General features: G+C 45.6%; 1 protein-coding gene across 2 annotated transcripts; it reads right to left on the bottom strand.

The window, feature by feature from the left end:
- Positions 1–1,015: 1,015 nt before the first annotated feature.
- LOC122923410 (sterile alpha motif domain-containing protein 9-like) lies at positions 1,016–26,761 on the bottom strand. Of its 2 annotated transcripts, XM_044274216.1 has the most exons (4): positions 26,587–26,761; positions 17,742–17,824; positions 13,914–13,952; positions 1,016–5,654 (listed from the first exon to the last, which is right to left on the bottom strand). In XM_044274216.1, exons 3-4 carry the CDS (start codon positions 13,915–13,917, stop codon positions 1,129–1,131), a joined length of 4,530 nt encoding a protein of 1,509 aa, XP_044130151.1. In that variant the 5' UTR covers positions 13,918–13,952; positions 17,742–17,824; positions 26,587–26,761; the 3' UTR covers positions 1,016–1,128. The 2 variants fall into 2 exon arrangements, with proteins under 2 accessions (XP_044130151.1, XP_044130150.1); XM_044274215.1 differs by lacking the exons at positions 13,914–13,952; positions 17,742–17,824; positions 26,587–26,761 and adding an exon at positions 6,717–6,871.
- Between the last annotated feature and the right edge of the window lie 255 nt (positions 26,762–27,016).

The following is a 27,016-nucleotide window of genomic DNA, read 5'->3' as shown; positions in this document are numbered from 1 at the left end:
TGTCAGTGATGTGTACAGGGGAGTGAGAGGGCCCTGGTTGGGTGTCAGTGATGCGTACAGGGGCGGTGGTTGAGTGTCGGTGATGTGTACAGAGGAGTGAGGGAGAGGTGGGTGTTGTGTACAGGGGAGTGAGAAGGAGGTGGTTGAGTGTCGGTGATGTGTACAGGGGAGGAGGTTGGGTGTCTGTGATGGGTACAGGGGGTTGAGGGGGAGGTGGTTGAGTGTCAGTGATGTGTGCAGGGTAGTAGGTGTGAGAATAAGTTTGTGTGTCGGGAAGCAGCGGAGGGGGGCTGGGGGTTTGTACTCTGCTCGCTGTATTGGATGTTTAACCCCTTCTTTTCACAGGTCAGGAGCTGTTTCTACAATCTGCTGTCTCAGGACTGTACTGACCACTGTCACATGTTGTCCTAGAAATGTGGGTGCACTGAACCGGTTTAAAGAAGGTAAGGGAGTGGAAGATTACTCTCCCTATGGACCTTAAGTGAGTACATTATGTAAAGTGAGGACCCCTTTAAAGGTATGAGTGTGGAGTAAGGATCATCGCGTTCGGTAGGAGAATACGGTCATCGTAGTAACATGAAGCAGCGGTGCTGGAACCAACCACTGTCCTTCCACACGGATCTACAGTGATGACAGCGACTGCTCCTCTGGGATGTGGAGATCAGTAGAGCAGTGGAATGTATGTCACAAAGACACTATCTTTACCCCTGTAGAAGGGGCAGTGCTGTAATTACTGGTCACATGGCTCCATGCTGCCTTCCTGCGGGTACGTGGCCATTAGTGTTAATGTTCCTGCTGCCCAGTGTGTGTGAATTATGAGCAATAAACTTCAGAATCTTAATGTGTTAATTGTAAAAAAAATAAAAAATAAATTAAAGAAATCTCATCCCCTGTGATGTTGTGTCTGGGTCTTGGCGACCTCCCTATCACTTGCCAGTTACAACCTACATGGTCAGTAGCAGAACTGGACCCTGGAAAGTGGTCACACTGCTAGAATCCCAAACATGGAGGTGAGTGCTGCTGAGGCAAGGATTTTATTAGTGTTAGTTGACAGGGCATTGGCTAAGCTTTACATCATGTGAGATCTTCATGGACTCTGGATCAGACAGAATTCGATGCACAGGCCTCTCATTGCACCTTCAGGTTGTATGCGACAAGCCCTGCGTATGAAAATCCCAGGTAAAAAGTCATATTCTCATTCCCGTAAGGCACCGAGGAGGGGTTTATGGAGACCATCTCAATCCGCTCATTTTTGCAATGCCCCTTCACATAAATCCTTCCATTCTCTGTAAAACCTGGCACGGTTCTAAGGAGCATCTGCCTGCTTTTTAATTTTCCCACATTTCCATCATTCAGCTTTAATCTCCACTCATTCACAGGTCCCTCCATGTGTTTCTCCACCTTGCTTCTGTGGAGCAGTTTATGAAGGTTGTAACCATGTCCCAAGAAGAAGATGACATTGCTCCGTTTTTTGCGCACAGGGACATTCTTGATCCTGATTTCGTGCAGTCGTCGAGCGTTCTGAAGAGCAGATCTTAGAATCCGGTCTTTATTTGCATCAGGCTCCTGGTCCATGATGTCATCCTTCCAATAGAGTAGCAGGAGCAGAAGATAAGCACTCGCAGGAAAAGACTTCCTTGGGTTTTGGAATCTTTTGCTGAGGTCCCGTAATTCCTGAAGACCTAGTAGTTGAGGAGAGCTGGAATCTACACCGGCAAGTGCTATGTGACTCATTATGTAATTTATTAGGTCAACCTCATCCAAGTCTTCACCGGCCGAACAGGACGTGTAAAGATCGATGATGCTTGAAAGCTTTTTTCCAGCATTGTTATCGGACAGCAGGGACAAAACTGTCGTGGTGGTGCCGCCCCCCAGGCTGAGAATGTGCATCTTTTGTCTGAGTTTATTAATGGACTTTTTACCGTCTTTATCTTCACTGTTTTCACTTGGAAGCAAAAGTTGTGAGCTAAAAAACTCTGCAAAGACCTTAGTTTTGCGCAGCAGCCAGATTCGCGGGGAGTTGACTTGTTCATCCTCCTTGTTCTTCCGCTCCTTGTTATCACTTTTCTCAGTATGGAAGTAACTGATATCCTCGGATATCCAGTCCAATGCAGTGTAAATATTCTGCTGTAGACCTTTTAAATGGTTGTGAAACTTGGACCAGGGTTTCTTGATGGGATCTGGAATGTAATCCGTTAGGAGGTAGTGCAGAAGTTCATTGCTTTTTCCATTGTTAATTTGAGGGAAAATTTCGAGTGTTGACAAAAACTTTAACAAACGGCAGCCGACTTCCACTTCACCAAAATATCCAGAGTTGTTCATCGTCTCGGTTTCAGCCTTGGCTGCTCTTTGTGCTGCACGAAAACACTGCATGGCTTTCAGTGCGTACTCAATCAACTCTGGGGCTTCCTCTAGGGGCACTCCTTTATCGCGCTTATCTAGTAAGAAACTGAAGTTCTTCTTATATACTTGTCCTTCAGTGTCTAGTATAAAGGAATCGTTGGGCAGCTGTGACTTGGCGGTCTCTGCCCAGTGTATCGCGTCTTCAAACTGCTCATATTTATAATGCAGTCGCGCAAGCTGCTGGGCCAGAAAGGGATCTTTGTCAAAGCGCTCGTAGGCAACTTTTAAAAGCTCAATGGCTTTTTCTTGTTTTTTTTCTTTCTCACAGACGTGTTCAATAAGAGGAGACAGGAACGAGTCGACGCTGTCACCCCTGTTAATTTTACGTCTGCGAAAAATCAAGTCTCTGACAAATCCGTGAAACTCGTCTCTACCAAATCTGTGCAGAAACAAGACATTCTCCTGAAGCAGGGCCATAGCAATTTGGCTGTGTGGATTATCAGGGAGTTGCTTTAAGATTTCCTGTGCCACATACGGATGGATGATATGGATGCAGGTTATAGAAGTTATCGGATCAACTCTTTCAATAAAGATTAGTTTAGCTTGCTCACTGAGGGAACTATTGAAATTGTATTGCCTTAATCCACTTATTTCTGCTGTATGTGCTTCAAGTCCCATAAACGCCTCACAGTGGGACACAGAGATGTAAGAGTTTTGGATGTAGCAGTTCAGTAAAGCCACGTACCTCATCAGACGGGTCACGTTGGAGGAGTGGTCAACATTTTCCATGACGTTATGAACAAAGTTGGTCACATATTTTTCGACAAACTCTTGACTCATTAAAATGAATGTTATGATTGACTCAGGGGAGAACTGCTTCTTAAGTTTCTCTGCTTTTGTCGTAAATTTCTTTTTTTCATCCTTACTCAGTTTGTGAGTAATTGCAACAGTGTCGAGTGCAGAAGACTTGGCGAGATTTTCTGGGGCATTCGCTCTTTTACAGCTTAGAAGGATGAAGCATAATTTTGTGGGAGCCGTCTTCTTAGACACCATTACTTTGGTTAACTCATCCCTTAGGTCATCGATGTACTCATCGTCACAGTCTTCAATAAGCAGCAGGACTGGGAGACAGAGTTGGATGTCTTTCTCTTCATATTCTCGGAAACTCACAGCATGTTCACATACGGTCATGACTGGAAATGATGATTTCATCACAGCACACCTTAACTCTCTCCTTTTTTTCCAAAGAATTTGTCTTGCAACGGTACTCCCTCCACTTCCTGGCTGGTGGACAATTTTTATCCTAGCAACTGGAAGTCTGACCTGGTTTCCAGACAGGTTGTCATTTAAAATGTTCTGGACCTCCATACAAGCTTCTCGCTCAATAAAGGCTTCACATTTTCCTTGTTCTGTGAGCCAGAAGTGCTTCCAGCTGACCTTCCCACCTCTGTAGAACGTTGTTTCAACCTCTTCAACTTCCTCCTTGTTCAGATCTTCCAGATTTGTGTTCTCGCATTCGTTGGCGCACAGAACTTCTAGAGAATGCATTCTCTCTTCATCTGGGGTGGTGAGGACACATACTCCCTTTGTGGAAACTGATAACTGTCTAACAGAAGACGACACAGGCAGGAGATTTTGGACTGTTGCATCAATATGACTGAGTTTCATTCCCACAATGCTTCTCTGGTCTAGGATCTTCTTATTGCAGGAAGTCTGTGCTTGGCTGGCCCACTTCTCATAGTTGTCTTTGTTCTCTGCGATGCAGATTATATAGTCCATGCCACTTAACTCTGTGTAAAACTCATGGAAAGTATCGATTATTGGTTTCTCCACAGAAGATAGCAAAAGGAAGACAACAATGAAGTATCCCTTTGGCAGAATTTCTTCACAGATGAATGTAATGGTCTTTTTTAGAAGCTTCCTCTTTGTTCGGACCCAGGTGCTTTCATCACATGGCTCATCCCCTCCTCGGTAATTGCTGCGACCATTACAAAATATCCAGCTGGTTTGGTTAAACAGGGACAGACTCTTTTTGAGGTCTCCCGTGCTCATCCCGTGCTCTTTATTTGAGTAACTGTTTAAGGAATGAATGTTAATTGCATGATGCTTTTTATATTTGGAGCACAGGCCATTACTATCTGAGCTTGGATCAAAGTCAAAAACACACAAAATATTCAACCGCATTAAAAAATTCACATGCATGAGATCATTGTCAGTGCACTGGTTTGTGACAAGTATGTACCTGAGGGAATCGCTGATGTGTTTTTTACCATCAGTCAACAAAACAGAGATTTTCCTTCCTAAATCCTCTGTGGTGGGCACATCACAGGTAGCATTCCGTTCTGCCTTTTCTCTTGCAGTATCCAAATTTGGAATGTTTTGGTTAAACTGCACAGCGTCCAGGATTGACTCTGATTTGGCTCCAGTTCTACAGTAATAGGTTGCCTTTACTTTGTCTCTGTCTCTTTCCTCATTTGGTATATTTACCTGGAAAAGTTGTCCTTTTACAAACCCTAAATCGGGCACTATGTCCACCTCCACCACAAAGCGCTGATCTCCATGCTCTTTAGCTAGAACCTCGATGAATTTGGGGGTGCGGATACAAGCTCTCGCTGCATGCTGCTGACTAGTAATAAACCACTTTTCTATGCAATCCAGTGCATCGACGTACCAATCCTGATTCTTCACTAGGACCCCCATTATCTGCCCATGTTTGTAACATTTGTCTTCCTTGCTGTCCATCACCCCGAAATGTATTGTGCCATTTGTCCTCCTGTTCATACAAGCAGAAGCAAATCTGATCACTTCAGAGGCAAATTTTGCTTGTAGTTTTTTGCAGTTCAGCTCAGAGGCAGTGACGAGTGATTTGTACTCATGGCAGGGATTGATAAGGTCTTCTACTCCAGATTCTGGAGGCAGGACTTCACCCTTTACGTACTTGAAATTTCCTACTTCTTTATCGAAAGGTCTATAAATTGAATTGTGTGTATGTACTTCTGATTCACATGCTGAATGCACAGCTGGCGTGTCCTGGTGCCCTTCTTCAGTTGTTGGATTTGTGCTGGTTCTTGATTGGGATGGACCGAGTTTGTGTTTCTTCACAAGCGCATTTCTTTCTTCAATAAGCAGTTGTATTTGTCCTTGTTTTATACCAAGACTTTTCAGAAAACCTTCCTTTATTTTCCTCAGAACTGGTCCAGTAACTTCTTCAGTAAACAGCTTATCGATGTGTTCAGCCTTAATGCGGATGGAGCGCAGCCATTCTCGAACATGATCTTCTGTCCAATCGTCCAGAGGTCTTGATTCGTAATCTGGGAGAAGAAGATTGTGTCAGTAGTGATCCATCGAGCACATTTACACTTTACATCAGGGATCAACAACCGCCAGCACTCCGGCTGTTCTAAAACCACAACTCCCAGAATCCTCCTTTCACTTCTATGGGAGTTACAAGAACATCCAAGAAAGTGTGCGTGCTGGGAGTTGTAGTTTGACATCAGCTGGAGTGCAGAAGGTTGCTGATCCTTGCTTTACATTATCACTTGTCTCATCTGCTTCTACATCACAGACAGGATCTGAATCTCGGATGCCATTCTGCCCTTGCTGACAATTCATTTGCTATTTTTTGGTTAAGGCTTTTCATATCCTGCTCTTTTTAACTGAGGTCAGTATGCTTTACTGCCAGCCACATATTTCCATATGCTAGATCCCTGATATCTGAATCTTGGGCATTTATTGGGTGGCTATGTCCTTGCTATTGAGGGGATTTGTCTCAGCAGACATAAGGTGTGGTGAGCATCACTGTGATGTGAAAGAGACGAAATAATAGATATTGGGAAAATTACAGGTGGGTGGATACGAGAGATATTGTGTACCTGTAGCTGTGTGGTGGAGAGGACAGACATCTACCTATGTGATGGAGAGTCATGAGAGGTCCTTGGGAAGCACGCTGCAGAGCTGGGGTTGAAGGACAGCATCAGCAGAGATGTATGTTCCCTGTGTTTTATATAGGCTTCCTACACAGATTGTAAGCCCCAATGGGGACAGAGTCCGATGTGAGTGACAGCACTTACTGCTGCATATGTAAGCGCTATAGAACTAGGACGATCCAGGCCTTGTCAGACCGAGGTACCTTGGGGGCCACCATTCATGTGACTGATCATTGTATTTTCACTTCACATATGTGAGTCACTATGCTTCTTATAGTGCTGTCCTAGCAGATATATACACTGCCCTGCTTATGAAATGGCGGTAAATGGAGACCGTACTGAAGTGCTGATCTCTAAAATCTTACATTAATAAGACTGTAGAAACTGTACTACTAAACTGATGCCGTAGAAAGATGGTAATATCCACTGTCTGCACAGCTGCCGTACCATTTATGCTGAATGAAGAGGTAATTCCACCGTACATACAGCTATTACACAATGGATACCATATAAAGAGGCGGGAATATCAACTGTACATACAATAAACGGAAAAAAAAAGCGAATGATGAGGCAGCACTCCAGTAGAGCTGAAGGGTGTTGAACCCATTTATTTCCCCAGTTGCAACGTTTCAGCCCAGCTCAATGAGGCCTTTGTCAGGCAAACAAATGATGTCCAACATAGGTTTAAATACCCTTATAGTGATTAGAATACATGATTGTATAATAAATTGCCACTAAAACATGATTACAGTGTAAAAATTATAAACCATTAATACCATGAGTGAAAACTCCATCAGTGATATATAATAATACATCTGAAATTAATTCATCAATCCTTTTAATGTGATATTTCATATTATGACTACAAAAATATAAAATATCCTATAAAGTGTCAGTGCATTTATCAATAGTGTCACCTGTATAAAGTGTCAGCAACAGCTGTAAAATATGAAATGATACAAAACACCTGCTACATTGTTGGTGGTTCGCAGTGGGAGATATCGCGTTCTTAATAACGCAGAGCGCGTGTCATGGTGAGTTCGCTGTGTCAATCCCGCTATACCCGTGATGAAAACCACGTGACCAGGAAGCGTCACCGCGCTCATCACGTGAGCTTTCCAAGGAGATCGCGGCAGCATCAAGGGAAAGAGGAAAAGACACAAGCGGTCACCTGACATGCACATATCGTGTCTGGGATGCCAAAATAAATTTGGATAAATAAACTTAAAATGGAGTGGCCTCAATGTACAAACCGGATTCCAAAAAAGTTGGGACACTATACAAATCGTGAATAAATACTGAATGCAACGATGTGGAGGTGCCAACTTCTAATATTTTATTCAGAATAGAACATAAATCACGGAACAAAAGCTTAAACTGAAAAAAATTTACTATTTTAAGGGAAAACTATGTTGAATCAGAATTTCATGGTGTCAACAAATCCCCCAAAAGTTGGGACAAGGCCATTTTCACCACTGTGTGGCATCTCCCCCTTCTTCTTACAACACTCAACAGACGTCTGGGGACCGAGGAGACCAGTTTCTCAAGTTTAGAAATAGGAATGCTCTTCCATTCTTGTCTAATACAGGCCTCTAACTGTTCCATCGTCTTGGGCCTTCTTTGTTGCACCTACCTCTTTATGATGCACCAAATGTTCTCTATAGGTGAAAGATCTGGACTGCAGACCGGCCATTTCAGTACCCGGATCCTTCTCCTACGCAGCCATGATGCTGTGATTGATGCAGAATGTGGTCTGGCATTATCTTGTTGAAAAATGCAGGGTCTTCCCTGAAAGAGATGACGTCTGGATGGGAGCAGATGTTGTTCTAGAACCTGAATATATTTTTCTGCATTGATGGTGCCTTTCCAGACATGCAAGCTGCCCATGCCACACGCACTCATGCAACCCCATACCATCAGAGATGCAGGCTTCTGAACTGAGCGTTGATAACAACTTGGGTTGTCCTTGTCCTCTTTGGTCCGGATGACATGGCGTCCCAGATTTCCAAAAAGAACTTTGAATCGTGACTCGTCTGACCACAGAAATGTCTTCCATTTTGCCACACTCCATTTTAAATGATCCCTGGCCCAGTGAAAACGCCTGAGCTTGTGGATCTTGCTTAGAAATGGCTTCTTTGCACTGTAGAGTTTCAGCTGGCAGCGGCGGATGGCACGGTGGATTGTGTTCACTGACAATGGTTTCTGGAAGTATTCCTGAGCCCATTCTGGGATTTTCTTTACAGTAGCATTCCTGTTTGTGGTGCAGTGTCGTTTAAGGGCCCGGAGATCACGGGCATCCAGTATGGTTTTACGGCCTTGACCCTTACGCACAGAGATTGTTCCAGATTCTCTGAATCTTCGGATGATGTTATGCACAGTTGATGATGATAGATGCAAAGTCTTTGCAATTTTTCGCTGGGTAACACCTTTCTGATATTGCTCCACTATCTTTCTGCGCAACATTGTGGGAATTGGTGATCCTCTACCCATCTTGGCTTCTGAGAGACACTGCCACTCGGAGAAGCTCTTTTTATACCCAATTATGTTGCCAATTGACCTAATTAGTGTTAATTGGTCTTCCAGCTCTTCGTTATGCTCAAATTTACTTTTTCCAGCCTCTTATTGCTACTTGTCCCAACTTTTTGGGGATTTGTTGACACCGTGAAAATTTGAATCAACGCATTTTTCCTTTAAAATGATACATTTACTCGGATTAAACGTTTGATCCGTCATCTACGTTCTATCACAAATAAAATATTGACATTTGCCATCTCCATCATTGCAGTTTTTCTTCACAATTTGTATAGTGTCCCAACTTTTTTGGAATCCGGTTTGTATTAAATATTCCCTATTGGTCAGAGAATAGTAAGGCATATGAATTTTGAGTGCAGATAGGGAATTAAGAAAAAAAGGGAAAATGAATTCCATATACATGGACTAAATGTTTTGTGAGGGTTCAAAAGGGCAATAAATGAAGGGGAAGTTAAATGACCAGTATCAATGGCCAGTCACTTCCCACTAATATAGTACAGGGATGTATAGGGATTAGGTGGGGTGAGTCGCCAGTGTCTCTGGCAGGATCACCCACACCAGTTATGGACCTGTGTGAGAGGGCACAAATTCATGTCCACTCACACGGGACCAAATTACTCATCCTAAGATCCCCAAAGTGTAATAGTGAACATCCCTATATAAGGGTACCGCCCCATACAAGAACCCCACATAAAAAATCCTAATAGCAAGCGTAACCCGAAATTCATGTGTCTTGTGAGGGTAATAATCCAATTGTTCCAGTTGTACTTCCCAGGAGGCCAGATCAAAAAATATTACAGGATTGATACCATATGAAAAGGCGGGAATATCCACCGTAGATGCAGCTATTACACCATCATTGATACCATGTAAAGAGGTGGTAATGTCCACCATACATGCAGCTATTCCACCATTGATTCCGTGTAAAGAGGCTGTAATATCCACCGTATATCTGGTATCACTGTAATCGTACTGACCCCGGGAGAAAGAAGGGAACAGGTCAGTTTTATCTCATGGGGAACATTGAAAAAACAAAACCCATAAAATTCTAAAAATCGTGCCATTAGAAAGTACAACATATCTTGCAAAAACCTGCCCTCACGAGGGTATTTGAACTGAGAATAAAACCTTTATAGCGCCGGAAAGGCAGGGAGTAAAAAATAGAAAATTGCACAGGGCTAAAAGGCTTAAAAAAAACACATTGCGCTGTGTGATTGGTATGGCTTTTTAAAATTTTAAAACCTTTCCGAAATTGACCCTTATTGGGGGCGCCTGTGTTTGATGGTATCCGAAAAAGCAATGGCTTTTTTGAACAAGCGCCTAAAAATTATCCCTTTCGGGGGGGGCTGCAGCATTATGATGTGGAACTTGACAGGCAGGAGATGTGCGGGTGTGTAGCTGTAGTAGTAACTGCAGCAGTACAGTACTGTATGGAACCTGATGGACAGGAGATGTGCAGCTGTGTAGGGAGAGTAATAACGGCAGAAGTACAGTACTGTGTGGAACCTGATGGACAGGAGATGTGCAGCTGTGTATGGGGTAGTAGTAGCTGCAGCAGTAGGGTACTGTATAGAACCTGATGGACAGGTGTGTAGAGGTAGTAATAACGGCAGCAGTGCAGTACTGTGTGGAACCTGATTGACAGGAGATGTAGAGGTAGTAATGGCTTCAGCATTACAGTACAGTATGGAACCTGATGGACATGAGATATACGGCTGTGTAGCGGTAGTAGTAACTGCAGCAGTACAGTATGGAACCTGATGGACAGGAGATGTGCGGGTGTATAGGGGGAGTAGTAACTGCAGTAGTACAGTATGGAACCTGATGGACAGGAGATGTGCTGGTGTATAGGGGAGTAGTAACTGCAGTAGTACAGTATGGAACCTGATGGACAGGAGATGTGCGGGTGTATAGGGGGAGTAGTAACTGCAGTAGTACAGTATGGAACCTGATGGACAGGAGATGTGCGGGTGTATATGGGGAGTAGTAACTGCAGTAGTACAGTACAGTATGGAACCTGATGGACAGGAGATGTGTGGGTGTATAGGGGGAGTAGTAACTGCAGTAGTACAGTACAGTATGTAACCTGATGGACAGGAGATGTGCGGGTGTATAGGGGGAGTAGTAACTGCAGCAGTACAGTACAGTATAGAACCTGATGGACAGGAGATGTGCGGGTGTATAGGGGGAGTAGTAACTGCAACAGTACAGTATAGAACCTGATGGACAGGAGATGTGCGGGTGTATAGGGGGAGTAGTAACTGCAGTAGTACAGTACAGTATAGAACCTGATGGACAGGAGATGTGCGGGTGTATAGGGGTAGTAGTAACTGCAGCAGTACAGTACAGTATGTAACCTGATGGACAGGAGATGTGCGGGTGTATAGGGGGAGTAGTAGTAACTGCAGCAGTACAGTATGTAACCTGATGGACAGGAGATGTGCGGGTGTATAGGGGGAGTAGTAACTGCAGCAGTACAGTACAGTATAGAACCTGATGGACAGGAGATGTGCGGGTGTATAGGGGGAGTAGTAACTGCAGTAGTACAGTACAGTATAGAACCTGATGGACAGGAGATGTGCGGGTGTATAGGGGGAGTAGTAACTGCAGTAGTACAGTACAGTATAGAACCTGATGGACAGGAGATGTGCGGGTGTATAGGGGGAGTAGTAACTGCAGTAGTACAGTACAGTATAGAACCTGATGGACAGGAGATGTGCGGGTGTATAGGGGGAGTAGTAACTGCAGTAGTACAGTACAGTATAGAACCTGATGGACAGGAGATGTGCGGGTGTATAGGGGGAGTAGTAACTGCAGTAGTACAGTACAGTATAGAACCTGATGGACAGGAGATGTGCGGGTGTATAGGGGGAGTAGTAACTGCAGTAGTACAGTACAGTATAGAACCTGATGGACAGGAGATGTGCGGGTGTATAGGGGGAGTAGTAACTGCAGTAGTACAGTACAGTATAGAACCTGATGGACAGGAGATGTGCGGGTGTATAGGGGGAGTAGTAACTGCAGTAGTACAGTACAGTATAGAACCTGATGGACAGGAGATGTGCGGGTGTATAGGGGGAGTAGTAACTGCAGTAGTACAGTACAGTATAGAACCTGATGGACAGGAGATGTGCGGGTGTATAGGGGTAGTAGTAACTGCAGCAGTACAGTATGTAACCTGATGGACAGGAGATGTGCGGGTGTATAGGGGGAGTAGTAGTAACTGCAGCAGTACAGTACAGTATGGAACCTGATGGACAGGAGATGTGCGGGTGTATAGGGGGAGTAGTAACTGCAGCAGTACAGTATAGAACCTGATGGACAGGAGATGTGCGGGTGTATAGGGGTAGTAGTAACTGCAGCAGTACAGTACAGTATGTAACCTGATGGACAGGAGATGTGTGGGTGTATAGGGGGAGTAGTAACTGCAGTAGTACAGTACAGTATAGAACCTGATGGACAGGAGATGTGCGGGTGTATAGGGGGAGTAGTAACTGCAGCAGTACAGTACAGTAAAGAACCTGATGGACAGGAGATGTGCGGGTGTATAGGGGGAGTAGTAACTGCAGCAGTACAGTATAGAACCTGATGGACAGGAGATGTGCGGGTGTATAGGGGGAGTAGTAACTGCAGCAGTACAGTACAGTATAGAACCTGATGGACAGGAGATGTGCGGGTGTATAGGGGGAGTAGTAACTGCAGCAGTACAGTATAGAACCTGATGGACAGGAGATGTGCGGGTGTATAGGGGGAGTAGTAACTGCAGTAGTACAGTACAGTATGGAACCTGATGGACAGGAGATGTGCGGGTGTATAGGGGGAGTAGTAACTGCAGCAGTACAGTATGGAACCTGATGGACAGGAGATGTGCGGGTGTATAGGGGGAGTAGTAACTGCAGCAGTACAGTACAGTATAGAACCTGATGGACAGGAGATGTGCGGGTGTATAGGGGGAGTAGTAACTGCAGCAGTACAGTATGGAACCTGATGGACAGGAGATGTGCGGGTGTATAGGGGGAGTAGTAACTGCAGTAGTACAGTACAGTATGGAACCTGATGGACAGGAGATGTGCGGGTGTATAGGGGGAGTAGTAACTGCAGCAGTACAGTTAGGTGTGACCCGGACTGAGCACTCAATCATTAAGAAATATTTTCTCTTCTGCTCCATCTGCATTAAAGCAGGAACTATTTTGTATGGAAGAACACTGACTAGTTTCAGGCGACACCATTCACAGAGGCAGAGTGAGGTGTACATGAAATATGTAGTGTGAACAGACACTAATAATAAGGAAACATCTTACTGACACTCATGAACTCACATTTCTTTCTCCTGTCTAGTGTCACTTGTTCTTGTATGTGGAAGGGACCAATATTCAGACATCCATGTACGGGGAAGGAGTTCCCCATTATGGACACCTATTTAAACCAGGGATCTGCAGCACGATACTACAGCCTGCCAGCATTAGTCTAGGCTGGTGTCTAATCACTGACAGCTCATACTTCTCAGGTTACTGTCCACTACTGATCACTGATGTTGATGATGTCCCCTGATGACCCCGTATATGGTGAAACATGTCGGGACACACTGTTGGGGTCATTATGGGGTGTGTAAGTTAGGTTCTGGAAGATGTATCCTTGCCAGATTTGTGCCCTGTGATTAGGTTACAGGGACAGAGCGGCCACCTGACAGGGCATATTAGGGACACAGTAGGACATGTTTTGTCCAATCTCTTCATAACTCCAGCAACATCCAGACCCAACGCTATGGGGCTTCTGACTGCGACACAGGAGGTGGTAAGACTATACTGGTTTATTATTCCTTCACCGCCTGTGGTTGGATGCCGCTGCGTACCATTTTTTGTGACAGCAGTTACACCGGTACTTGTGACTTTTTAATGTTCTTTTCTGGAATTTGTGGGGTTTAGTACAGGGGTTAATTTGCTGATTTTTATTATCTTGGGTCTTTTTTGTGGAATTAATAAAACTTAGGGTTTAACGACACAGACTCCCCTCTTCTGCGGATTGATGTTCCAGTCTCCTATAAATAAACCTCACTTAATACAGTGCTGTGACTGACAACTACTGCAGATTATAGCAAATGTTGTCACTTACCCATCTCTGAACCTGAAATTGTCCTCCACTGGAGGCTACCTAAAGAAAATGAAACAGACGATGTTACACATGGCTGTACACACAGGCTGAGGTGTACATATACGTTATATACCATCCATATAACTCACAGATATAGAAGCACTGCTGTATACACAGGCTAAGGTGTACATATACACAATATTATTTATTATTAAAGCTCCATTCATTCCATAGCGCTGTACATATGATAAGCGGTGCACATTCATAATACAGACAATTGCACTAATCATAAACAAGACGAGTTACAAACTGGTACAGAAGGAGAGAGGGCCCTGCCCATGAGGGCTTACAATCTACATGGTATGGGAGAAGGACACAGTAGGAGAGGGTGAAGCTGGTCATGGCAGTATAGAGGCAGCAGGGTCACTGGTTGTAGGCTTGTCTGAAGAGGTGGGTTTTCAGGTTTCTTTTGAAGTATTCCACTGTAGGTGAGAGTCTGATATGTTGGGGTAGCTAGTTCCAGAGTATGGGGGATGCACGGGAGAAATCTTGGAGTCGATTGTGGGAAGAGGTGATAAGAGGAGAGAAGGAGGTCTTGTGAGGAACGGAGAGTGTGTGTGGGGATGTATCGGGAAAGTAGCTCAGAGATGAAGGGAGGGGACAGGTTATGGACGGCCTTGTATGTATTTGTTAGTACTTTGAAGTGAATTTGCTGGGTAATGAGGAGCCAGTGAAGGGATTGGCAGAGGGGAGAGGCAGAGGAGTAATAGGGTGAGAGGTTGATTAGTCGGGCAGCAGAGTTGAGGATAGATTGGAGGGGTGCGAGAGTGCTAGATGGAAGGCCACAGAGGAGAGTGTTGCAGTAGTCTAGGCGGGAGATGATGAGGGCATGTACAAGCATTTTCACAGATTCAAAGTTAAGGAAAGCACGGATGCGGGAGATGTTTTTGAGTTGGAGGCGGCAGGTGGTGGAAAGGGCTTGGATGTGCGGTCTGAAGGAGAGGGCAGAATCCAAGGTCACTCCAAGGCAGCGGACTTGGTTGACCGGGGAGAGTGTGCAGCCATTGATCGTGATAGATAGGTCTGTTGGGGGGGTTGAGCAAGATGGGGGAAAGATGATGAATTCTGTTTTATCCATGTTGAGTTTTAGAAGGCGAAAGGCAAAGAAGGAGGATATAGAAGCTAGACATTGTGGGATTCTTGATAGTAAGGTGGTGATGTCTGGACCACAGAGGTAGATTTGTGTGTCGTCAGCGTAGGAGTTATACTGAAAGCCATGGGACTCTATGAGCTGTCCCAGGCCAAAAGTGTAGATAGAGAAGAGCAGGGGTCCTAGGACAGAGCCTTGCGGGACACCAACAGAGAGTGAATGAGACAAGGAGGTGGTGCGGGAGTGGGAGACGCTAAACGTCTGGTCTGTGAGGTATGATGTGATCCAGGAGAGGGCCAGGTCAGTGATGCCAAGAGATGAGAGAGTTTGTAACAGAAGAGAGTAGTCGACAGTGTCGAAGGCAGAGGACAGGTCAAGGAGAAGGAGGATAGAATATTGTTTCTTGGTTTTGGCTGTCAGTAGGTCATTGGTGACTTTGGTGAGGGCAGTCTCATTCGAGTGGTGGGGTCGGAAGCCAGATTGTAGGCGGTCAAAGAGGAAGCAGGAGGAGAGGTGAGAGGACAGTTCAGAATGGACATGTTGTTCAATTTGCTTTGAGGCATACGGAAGAAGTGATATGGGGCGATAACTGGACAAAGAAGATGGGTCAAGTGAAGACTTTTTGAGGATGGGTGTAATGGTAGCATGTTTAAAAGCAGAGGGGAAAACACCAGAGGTTAGTGATAGGTTGAAGAGATGAGTTAGGGCTGGGATAAACACTGTGGTGAGGTTAGGGATGAGGTGGGGTGGGATTGGGTCAAGTGCACAGGTGGTGAGATGTGATCTGGAGAGTAGAGTGGAGAGTTTTTCTTCTGTCATGGTGGAGAAGCGGGTTTTGGGAGAAGAGGACCGAGCAGTTGTGTAGAGGGTCTGTGGGGACTGTGCAGTGAAGCTTTCTCTGATGTTGACTATCTTTTGTTTGAAATATTTGGCAAAGTCCTCAGCTGAGAGAGGGTGGGGGCGCTGGGGGACGGAGAAGGCAGTTAAAAGTGCTAAAAAGTTGTTTAGGGCTGTGGGCCAGGGAAGATATGAGAGATGAGAAGTCGCCTGTTTTGCATCAGCGAGTGAGGATTTGAATATGAGGAGGGATTGCTTGTATGCGGTGAAATGATCTTTAGAATGGGATTTCTTCCATCGCCGCTCAGCAGCCCTGGAAGCTTGTCTGAGTTTTTTGGTCAGGTTGGTGTGCCAGGGTTGTCTGTTAATTTTTTGGGTTTTGTTGTTTGGGTGGGGGGGGGCAACAGTGTCCAGAGCTGTATTTATTGTGGTGTTATATAGGGTGGTAGCAGAATCTGGGTCTTGGAGGGAACAGATGGTAGAGAGTGGGAGAAGAGAGTCAGAAAGCAAGCAAAAGTCAAGATGTTTAAGGTTCCTGCGGGGGTGTGCTAGTGTGTGGACCGGTGGAGCAGCAGAAGAGACCAATGAAGAGAAGGTGAGTAGGTTGTGGTCAGATAGGGGGAGAGGCGAATTAGAAAGGTTAGATAGGGAGCAGAGGAGGGAAAGGATAAGATCCAAAGTGTGACCATCTATGTGGGTGGGAGCTGAAGACCATTGTGATAGGCCGAAGGAGGAAGAGAGCGATGGGAGTTTAGAGGCAGCCGAGTGGCAGGTGTCAATAGGGATGTTGAAGTCACCCATGATGATAGTGGGGATGTCGGCAGAAAGAAAGTGTAGCAGCCAGGTGTTAAAGTGGTCAAGAAAGATGGTGGCTGTGCCTGGGGGGCAGTAAATGATGGCTACTTGAAGGTTGGAGGGAGAGTAGATGCGAACAGAGTGTACTTCAAATGAGGTGAGCGTAATGGAGGGTGGCAGTGGAGTTGGGCTGTAGGAGCACGTGTCTGATAGGAGAAGACCAACTCCTCCACCATGTTTGCAGCCAGGGCGGGGGGTGTGAGTGAATTTAAATCCACTATAAGAGAGTGCAGAGGTTATCAGCCATGTTTCTGTGAGACTCAGAAAGAAAAGGTTTTGAGAGATGAAAAGTTCATGAATGTTACAGAGCGTGTGTTCCATAATGCTCCTGCAAGAGGAACCAAAGGAGCAGGGGTCAGAGGAATGGTTATTAGGTTTAAGGGGTTGCAGAAATTTGTAGAAAGAGATTTGTATTGGGATGTAGAGGTGATAGTGGGGATTTGCTGAGGGGGGCCTGGATTTGGAGAGATATCACCAGCAGTAAGGAGAAGCAGAGAAAGTGTTAATAGGTGAGAATAGGAGAGAGAGCAGGAGATATCTGTGTGTGTTTGGGAAGGAAGTGATTTATGTTGGCAAACAGGTTTGTGCAAGCTGTCAGATGATAAGTTGGAGGAAGATATGAATAGTTCCTTGCTGGGTGATTGGATGTGGGGGTATTTCAGGAGGTTGTGGAAAAGTGGGAAGAGTAAGATGAAAAATGTAAACATTGTTTTCAATAATTATTTATGTAATTACCTGTGGTCCCCTTCTGGTCCAAATCTGGTATAATTCAGTCTGTGCAGTTAAGAGTTGCACTAGAGATGTTGCATTTGGAAAGACCAAGGTCTGAAAAGACCTAGGACCTTAGATTTATACCACTCAGTGTTCAATCAGGTGTGACCAAGAGGGGAGGGGATACATATGGCCTAATCAAGGAGGACCAGATACAGGTGTGAAATAGTCAATGTAAACAAATACTCAATAAATCCAGCAGGGGAGGAGACATTGATAGTTCAGACAAGACCTACCAGGATTTAGAAGATGAGAGGGGGTGGACAATATCAGACTGTGGAAAAGCTGGGTGCAGCAGGAAGCTTCAGACAAGTCATACCTGGAGATGAGAGAATTGGGTGATGGTCAGTAGGCAGTGATGACAAAGTGGATTCAATATTCGTAATATTACATTCTGGTATAATTCAGTCTGTGCACTTAAGAGTTGCTCTTGAAAGATGTTGCAGTTGGAAAGACCAAGGTCTTTCATATCACATACATATATATATATATATATAACACTGCTATATACACAGGCTTATACATTGTATACCATCCCTGATACCATATGTGACAGTGAAATTGATATAGTTAAGTCGTCTGTTAGTTCTGTGGGTGAAATATACCTAATTTTCGTGTGAGGTACACCTGCATTGCATATGTGACAGTGAAATTGATATAGTTAATCTGTCTGATAGATTGGTGGATGACATATTCCCATTCTTGTAGTGAGGTACACCTACACTGCATACCTGACAGGGGAAATAAGTACAGTTAATTGCATAAGTGACAGTGAAATTGACATACTTAATTCGTCTGTTCGGTGGGTGAGATATACCCTATTTTTGTCTGAGGTACACCTGCACTGCATACGTGACAGAGAAATTAATATAGTTAATCCGGTGGGTGACCTCAAAGAATGAGGAGAGCATCAAATAAGGGTTGTGGTGCTGCTGGTGTTGGAGCTTGTGTTGCAGGGAGAGGACGTGGTCGATCTGTGCCAGCTACACACCCAAATGAAACACCTTCCTCAAGTGCACGTAGACGACAAAAAACTTCAGCGTTATTTTGTAGGCCTGAATACCGTTGTACGAATGGTGAGGCCAGAACAAGTAGAGGAGGTAGTAGATTGTGTGGCTGACAGTGCCTCCAGTTCCTTTACATTGTCTCTCACCTGGTCCCCTGCTGAGTGTGCAGAGTTGCCACTGGCGGCCCACGGGCATCTGTCTTTCACCTCAACCCCTTGCACATCAGTCAAGCAGTCTGAGCCCCCAAGTCATGCAGCAGTCTCATGCTTTTTGATGACTGCTGGCATGGTTTCTGTGGGCCAACCACCTAGCCCTGCCCCAGAAGTGGAAGAGATTTTGTGCACCGATGCGCAACCACTTATGTTTGAGAATGAGAATGAGGAGGTGGGAGGACCACCGCAGCACGTCTCTGATGAAACACAGGTGCCAAATGCTGCAGCTTTCTGCAGGATGGAGGATGATGAGGTCCTAGACCCCACATGGAATCAAGGTCATTGCGAGTGATGTGTGCAGTATGGAGGAAGAGGTGGTGGTCACACAGAGCCACCCGCACAGCAAAAGAGGGAGCAGGGTGCAAAAGCAGAGTGGCCGTCCCCTAACTAGTACGCCTTCTACTGCCCACCATACCCAGGGACTGAGCACACCAAAGCCAGCTCCAAGGAGTTCCCTGGTGTGGCAGTTTCTTCAGACAATGTGCGGACGACAAGACAGAGCCTGAAGCGAGGCATAAATGTTCTAAACCTGAGCACAACCTCGATGACCAGGCATCTAAATGCAAAGCACAAGCTGCAGTGGAGTACACACCTCAAAAGCCATGAAAGATCTCAGGCTTCTCCTGCTTCCTCTTCTGCTGCATTCTCTTCCTCCCCCTCTGGAGTGACAGTGATACCTGCCACCCCGCAAACAGAGGATGAGACAGCAACGCCACCACCTCCATCACCCAGCATGTCCACACTGTCCCATGGAAGCGTTCAGCTGTCCATCTTCCAAACACTGGAAAGAAAGAGGAAGTACCCCCCTACCCACCCGCGATCCCTGGCCCTGAATGTCAGCATTTCAAAATTCCTGGCCTTTGAAATGCTGTCATTCTGTCTGGTGGAGACAGAGACTTTTAAAAACCTTATGGTGGTGGCTGTCCCACAGTACAGTGGTTCCCAGTCGCCACTACTTTTCCAGATGAGCCATCCCTGCCCTGCACAACAAAATTAGGTGTGCACTGCGGAACGCCATCTGTGGCAAGATCCACATAACCACCGATATGTGGACCAGTAAGCATGGGCAGGGATGTTATATCTCCCTAACTGCTCAATGGGTAAATGCGCCAAACTGCTATCCAGCTCAGGCCCAGACGCCACTGTATGTCCTTCCGCCACCGTCTCTGCGCGCTTTCTGCATTTTCACCCTGCTGCTGCTCGCCTGTCTGTGCTGCAGCATTACTTTGTCCTTCCTGCTCACCTCATGTGATGTGCCCACAAGGTGGAACTCCACCTTTCACATGCTGGAGAGACTGCGAGCAGCAGCAGGCGATAGTGGAGTTTCAGCTGCAGCACGCATGGTTGAGTTGCTCTGCGGAACTTCACCACCAACAAGTGGGCCTCCATGCAGGACTTGTGTGTCGTGTTTCCAGTACTCCACCAACATGGCCAGTGCCGATGACGCCGTCCTCAGCGTTACTATCCCACTTCTATGTCTCTTTGGAAAAACACTTCGGGCGATGATGGATAAGGATGTGGCAGAGGAAGAGGGATCATTTCCACGGTTATCAGGCCAGTCATTCAAAAGTGGCTCGGAGGGTGGGTTCCTGCACCAACCGAGGCCAGGTACACAACTATCCAGCCAGGGCACAGTTCTAGAGGAGGAGGAGGAACCGTGTTCACAGCAGGGTGGCACCCAAAGCAGCTCATGGGCATCACTGGAGCGTGGCTGGGGGGATACAGAGAATGATCTAAGAAGTAAGCAGCACTACAAATCCCATTATGTGATTAAACATACCAGTGGTCTCGGTACCTAAGAATCTGGTCCAGACAGTGGTGCCCGTGGAGAAAAGGTCCAGGCTATGGATCCCTTCAGATAGCAAATTAATAAGGATATCCACAGCACTCTTCAGTTTAGGCTACATGCACACGACCGTGCCGTTTTTTTGCGGTCTTCAAAAAACTGAAGCCGCCCGTGTGCCTTCCGCAATTTGCGGAACTGAACGGGCGGCCATTGATATAACTGCCTATTCTTATCCGTTTTGCGGACAAGAATAGGACATGTTATATTTTTTTTGCGGGGCCGCGGAACGGAGCAACGGATGCGGACAGCACACATTGAAGTGAATGGGTCCGAGGCGGCTTGGATGCGGACCCAAACAACGGCCATGTGCATGAGGCCTTATGCAAAGAAATTGGTTCTTTTTATTCCATCAACAGCATAAAATGCGATGTTTTGACTTAAAGAAGTCTATCAAGCAATAAGAGTGGGATACATAGTGTGCTTAAATAGTGGGAGTGGAAACAGCCTCCTATTAGATAAGTGTGTTTATATAATTAACATACATACATATTTGTGATAATGGCAGCAAATCCCCAAGAGATTACTTACAAAAAGGTGGGGTTCCATGTGGCTCCCTAGGATCTCCTGCATTAGGGCAACAAGATGCCGGTGTTCTGCCAGATTCCTATACCTGGCAGAATGCTATACCCGGAAGTGACGCGGCCGCACCGGAATCAACTCGAGGAGGGTGTGTGTGGATCTGCGCAAGCATAGATCCACTGGATTCGTAAAAATTATTGCACCACCGGAGGGATACAGAGGACACAGACGATACACCTCCCACAGAGGACAGCTTGTTCTTGCCTCTGGGCAGCCTGGCACACATGAGCGACTACATGCTGCAGTGCCTGCGCAACGCCACAACAACCAGCACCTACCTCCTATTTCAAGATTAGTATTTTAATTTTTTTTCTATTCTATGTTATTTTAAGTAATTTCCCTATCCACATTTGTTTGCAGGGCAATTGTCATGCTCTTACCCCCATTTTGCTTCCTTTTGCAGCCCTCTAGCCCATACTATGTCTTCAATGGGGTTCGGGTTCCAAGTCAAGTTTGGGTCCTAAACCTGAACTTTGAGCCGAAGTTCGGCTGAACCCGGCGAATCCGAACTTCCAGGTGTTCGCTCATCCCTAGTCACAAGCCCACCCTATTTCTCCTGACAAATCTGCCCTAGAGGCTAAACTGATAGCTCTCGCTGAAGTCTGTAGAATGGCTGAGGGAAAGACTGACAATATACTGTATACACAGATTCCAGGTATGCTTTTGGAGTAGCCCATAATTTCGGTCCCATCTGGATGAGCTGCAATTTCATCACAGCAAATGGAACTCCTGTAAAAAATGCTAAAGCTGTGCGTTAATGAAGGCCCTGACACTCCCTAAGTAGGTAGGTATACTCAAAGTTAAGGCACATTCAAAATAGGATACTCCGGAGGCCCAAAGAGAGGAGTGAAGATGATAGCCCAGACACGATCTAAGGTCGCAAGGGACGATGCAGGTATACCTCGTGGCCTCCTCCTCACAAAAGACATACAGGAAGCAGCATCAGAAGATGAAAAAGAAGTGTGGTTTGAAAAAGGGGGAGACCTTGAGGAAGACAGGATTTGAAGGAAATGACATCTCTTCTGTTTGCCTCGGAGTCTACCCTGCAGTAGTCTCATGGGCCTACACACAAAGGAAACTCTGCGATGAACATTCTCATCTCTTCTATATGGCTTGCTCCGGCTATCTCTACGTTCACCGCCCAACACATTAATAGCTGCATGGTCTGTGCCATATATAATCCTGGGAAGATGGAAAAAGTCCCTGTCAAATGCCTACCCAAACCTCTTTATCCACTCCAAAGGATCCAGATTGACCACATACAGATGCCCCCTTCTCAGAGATTTTAATACGCCTTAGTGGTCATAGACATGTTCTCTGGATGGCCTGAAGCCTAGCCCGCGGAAAACCAGATAGCCAAGACAACAGTGAAGAAGTTGTTAAACGAAATTGTCTGTAGATTTGGGGTACCTGAAATGATGAGTATTGCACATCCTGGTCTAATGTACTTACTAACACAGGTGAGGATTGGGAATACAGGCCTGTAGAGGGACTGAAAAAGAAGAGTAATCTGGAAAAGGACAGTTGAGACGCTAAAGAACCCCGAATCAGGGTCTCTCAATTCCCCTTTGTCAAAAGAAGAGACAGTGGTAAGGAGAAAGTGGGAAACCAGTGGGCTGGATCAATTACATCTATTATAATCAGCAGAGGTTTGTGAAGTATACCAGGGATGTACTGAAGGGAGTTGTGGAACAGCTGGGACCCACTAGTGTTATGGCATTTCAGAATAGAATGGCCCTGGATATGCTACTTGCTGAAAAAGGAGGTGTATGTAAAATGATTGGGGTAACTTGTTGTACCATAATTCCTGACAATTTAGGGCCAAATGGTCAGGTCATGAATGCTCTAAAGGGGCTTACCTCCATCTCAGAAGAGCTAAAAAAAAAAAATCTGGGATAGACAATCTGTTGGGGGAGTGGTTTGACAACTGGTTTAGAAACTGGAAACAGACCGTACTACAAATTGGTACAATGATAATTGTTGTATTGCTGATGTTTGCGTTAATTGTCTGTTGTCATCCCCTGCATTAGGAAGCTTTGAACTAAAGCTGATGCTACCCCGGAGATGATTATGGAAGAGTTTTATGACGAAATTGAAGATGAAAAGCGAAGTCCACTACACTCTGTTGGTTCCCCCATCTACAATACCATCTGGAGAGATGATCAAAAATAGGGACAGACATCTGACTTCCCTATGTTTAAATCCATTCTCATGGGAGGCTATTCATTAGGAATAGGTTGTCATGGAAGCTGATGAAGAGGAGAATCGAGACATAGAGGACAGATGTGTTAGGTGTTGTTAGGGAAAGAATGAGATCCAAGGGGGGACTGATAGAGATGTGGATATCATTCTTCAGAAGTCAAGATTGCCCCCATGTCCTCTGGCTCCTGGACAACGCCTTATTTACTCAGTTGGAAACAAAGCACAAAGAGTCTAAAAAGACTCTCTTGACTGATGTGTCATATATGACATATGCTATAATGCTAATGTGAAGCCATTACAATATGGCGCTGGTACCCTAGATGTTTACATTATCCACATTCCAAAGAGGTTGTAAAATAGTGCACAGTGTGCAGAATCTGTTATCTCTTTCTTTGCTAATGTAATCTAGCCAATGGAACTATGCCATGAGCCTCAGGGGGGTGCCCCCTCTGATGTACACATACATACATACAGTCGTGGCCAAAAGTTTTGAGAATGACACATATTAGTTTTCACAAAGTTTGCTGCTAAACTGCTTTTAGATCTTTGTTTCGGTTGTTTCTGTGATGTAGTGAAATATAATTACACGCACTTCATACGTTTCAGAGGCTTTTATCGACAATTACATGACATTTATGCAGAGTCAGTATTTGCAGTGTTGGCCCTTCGTTTTCAGGACCTCTGCAATTCGACTGGGCATGCTCTCAATCAACTTCCGGGCCAATTCCTGACTGATAGCGACCCATTCTTTCATCAACACTTCTTGGAGTTTGTCAGAATGAGTGGGTTTTTGTTTGTCCACCCGCCTCTTGAGGATTGACCACAAGTTCTCAATGGGATTAAGATCTGGGGAGTTTCCAGGCCATGGACCCAAAATGTCAACGTTTTGGTCCCCGAGCCACTTAGTTATCACTTTTGCCTTATGGTGCGGTGCTCCATCGTGCTGGAAAATGCATTAGTCTTCACCAAACTGTTGTTGGATTGTTGGAAGAAGTTGCTGTTGGAGGGTGTTTTGGTGCCATTCTTTATTCATGGCTGTGTTTTTGGCAAAATTGTGAGAGAGCCCACTCCCTTGATGAGAAGCAACCCCACACATGAATGGTCTCAGGATGCTTTACTGTTGCCATGACACAGGACTGATGGTAGCGCTGACCTTTTCTTCTCCGGACAAGCATTTTTCCTGATGCTCCAAACAATCGGAAAGAGGCTTCATCGGAGAATATGACTTTGCCCCAGTCCTCAGCAGTCCATTCACCATATTTTCTGCAGAAGATCAATCTGTCCCTGATGTTTTTTTTTTAGAGAAGTGGCTTATTTGCTGCTCTTCTTGACACCAGGCCATCTTCCAAAAGTCTTTGCCTCAGGCCTCATGCACACGGCCGTTGTTTGGGTCCGCATCCGAGCCGTCGTTTTGGCGGCTCTGATGCGGAACCATTCACTTCAATGGGGCCGCAAAAGATGCGGACAGCACTCCGTGTGCTGTCCGCATCCGTTGCTCCGTTCCGCGGCCCGCAAAAAAATATAACATGTCCTATTCTTGTCCGCAAAACGGACAAGAATAGGCAGTTATATCAATGGCTGTTTGCGGACCTAAAAAAACAGCACGGTCGTGTGCATGTAGCCTTACTGTGCGTGCAGATGCGCTCACACCTGCCTGCTGCCATTCCTGAGCAAGATCTGCACTGGTGGCACTCCGATCCCGCAGCTGAATCCTCTTTAGGAGACTATCCTGGCGCTTGCTGGACTTTCTTGGACGCCCTGAAGCCTTCTTAACAAGAATTGAACCTCTTTCCTTGAAGTTCTTGATGATCCTATAAATTGTGGATTGAGGTGCAATCTTAGTAGCCGCAATATCCTTGCCTGTGAAGCCATTTTTATGCAACGCAATGATGGCTGCACGCGTTTCTTTGCAGGTCACCATGGTTAACAATGGAAGAACAATGATTTCAAGCATCACCCTCCATTAACAGGTCAAGTGTGCCATTTTAACCCAATCAGTCTGACATAATGATCTCCAGCCTTGTGCTCGTCAACATTCTCACCCGAGTTAGCAAGACGATTACTGAAACGATCTCAGCAGGTCCTTTAATGACAGCAATGAAATGCAGTGGAAAGGTTTTTTGGGGATTAAGTTAATTTTCATGGCAAAGAAGGACGATGCAATTCATCTGATCACTCTTCATAACATTCTGGAGTATATGCAAATTGCTATTATAAAAACTTAAGCAGCAACTTTTCCAATTTCCAATATTTATGTAATTCTCAAAACTTTTGGCCACGTCTGTATACTGCTTGTCCTCCTGTAATAAAATGAGAACTACTTTGACCCTGCCTGGTGTCAGTGTTGTTTTTTCCATGCCTGTAAAATCCTAGAATTTAGCTACTAATTTGGAGCAGCAGAGCAAACATCTTTGGCTCTGATTGAGAGCAGCTTCAACAGGGATGTATCAGGAAAGTAGCTCAGAGATGTAGGGAGGGGACAGGTTGTGGACGGTTTTATACGTATTTGTTAATAGGGATTGGCAGAGGAGTAACGGGGGAGAGATGGATTAGTCGGGCAGCAGAGTTGAGGATAGATTGGAGGGGTGGAAGAGTGCTAGATGGAAGGCCACAGAGGAGAGTGTTGCAGTAGTCCAGGCGGGAGATGATGATGGCATGTACAAGCACTTTTGCAGACTCATGGTTGAGGAAAGCGCGGATGCGGGAGATGTTTTTGAATTGGAGGCGGCAGGTGGTGGAAAGGGCTTGGATGTGCGGCCGGAAGGAGAGGGCAGAATCCAAGGTCACTCCAAGGCAGCGGACTTTGTTGACCGGGGAGTGTGTGCAGCCATTGATAGCGATAGATAGGTCTGTTGGGGGGTTGAGCAAGATGGGGAAAAGAGGATGAATTCTGTTTTATCGATGTTAAGTTTTAGAAAGCAAGAGGAGAAGAAGGATGATATAGAAGATAGACATTGTGGGATTCTGAATAGTAAGGTGGTGATGTCTGGACCAGAGAGGTAGATTTGTGTGTTGTCAGCATGAAAGGGATACTGAAAGCCATGGGACTCTGAGATGTCAGATTAACAGATATAGCAGCACTGCGGTATACACAGGCTGAGGTGTACATATACGTTATATACCATCCATATCACAGATATAGAAGCACTGCCATATACACAGACTGAGGTGTACATATACATTATATACCATCCATATCACTCACAGATATAGAAGCACTGCCTTTGACACTCACCAGTCCTGCAGTCAGGGGTAGGTGAGCAGTGGTGGGCCGCTTATCTCCACAGTCTGGTATGTGACACTCACCGGTCAGTCCTGCAGTCAGGGGTAGGTGAGCAGTGGTGCGCCGCTTATCTCCACAGTCTGGTATGTGACGCTCACCGGTCAGTCCTGTGAAATGTCGCTCTGTAGTTTTGTTTCTTCCCCTGTGATGTAGGAGGAAGCAGAGCCGCCCTGTACCCCCCCCCCCACCCCTATATATCAGCATTGTCACCCTCCACGCCCCATTCCTTCCTGTGCAGTGATATGTTCAGCTCTTCAGTGATAAGTGGAAGGAGTCCTCATGAGAGCAAAGGCCAGAATGTCCGTGTGCGGTGGGTCACATACTTATTCAGGGCAATGTCTGTGCAGGTTCTCCTTCATCCAGCTCATGCGCTATCACTGGT

Source organism: Bufo gargarizans, unplaced genomic scaffold (assembly GCF_014858855.1).
Source record: "Bufo gargarizans isolate SCDJY-AF-19 unplaced genomic scaffold, ASM1485885v1 original_scaffold_1577_pilon, whole genome shotgun sequence".
NCBI lineage: Eukaryota > Metazoa > Chordata > Amphibia > Anura > Bufonidae > Bufo > Bufo gargarizans.
The sequence above is the reverse complement of the archived record's forward strand: the minus strand, read 5'-3'. Positions and strand labels throughout refer to the sequence as shown.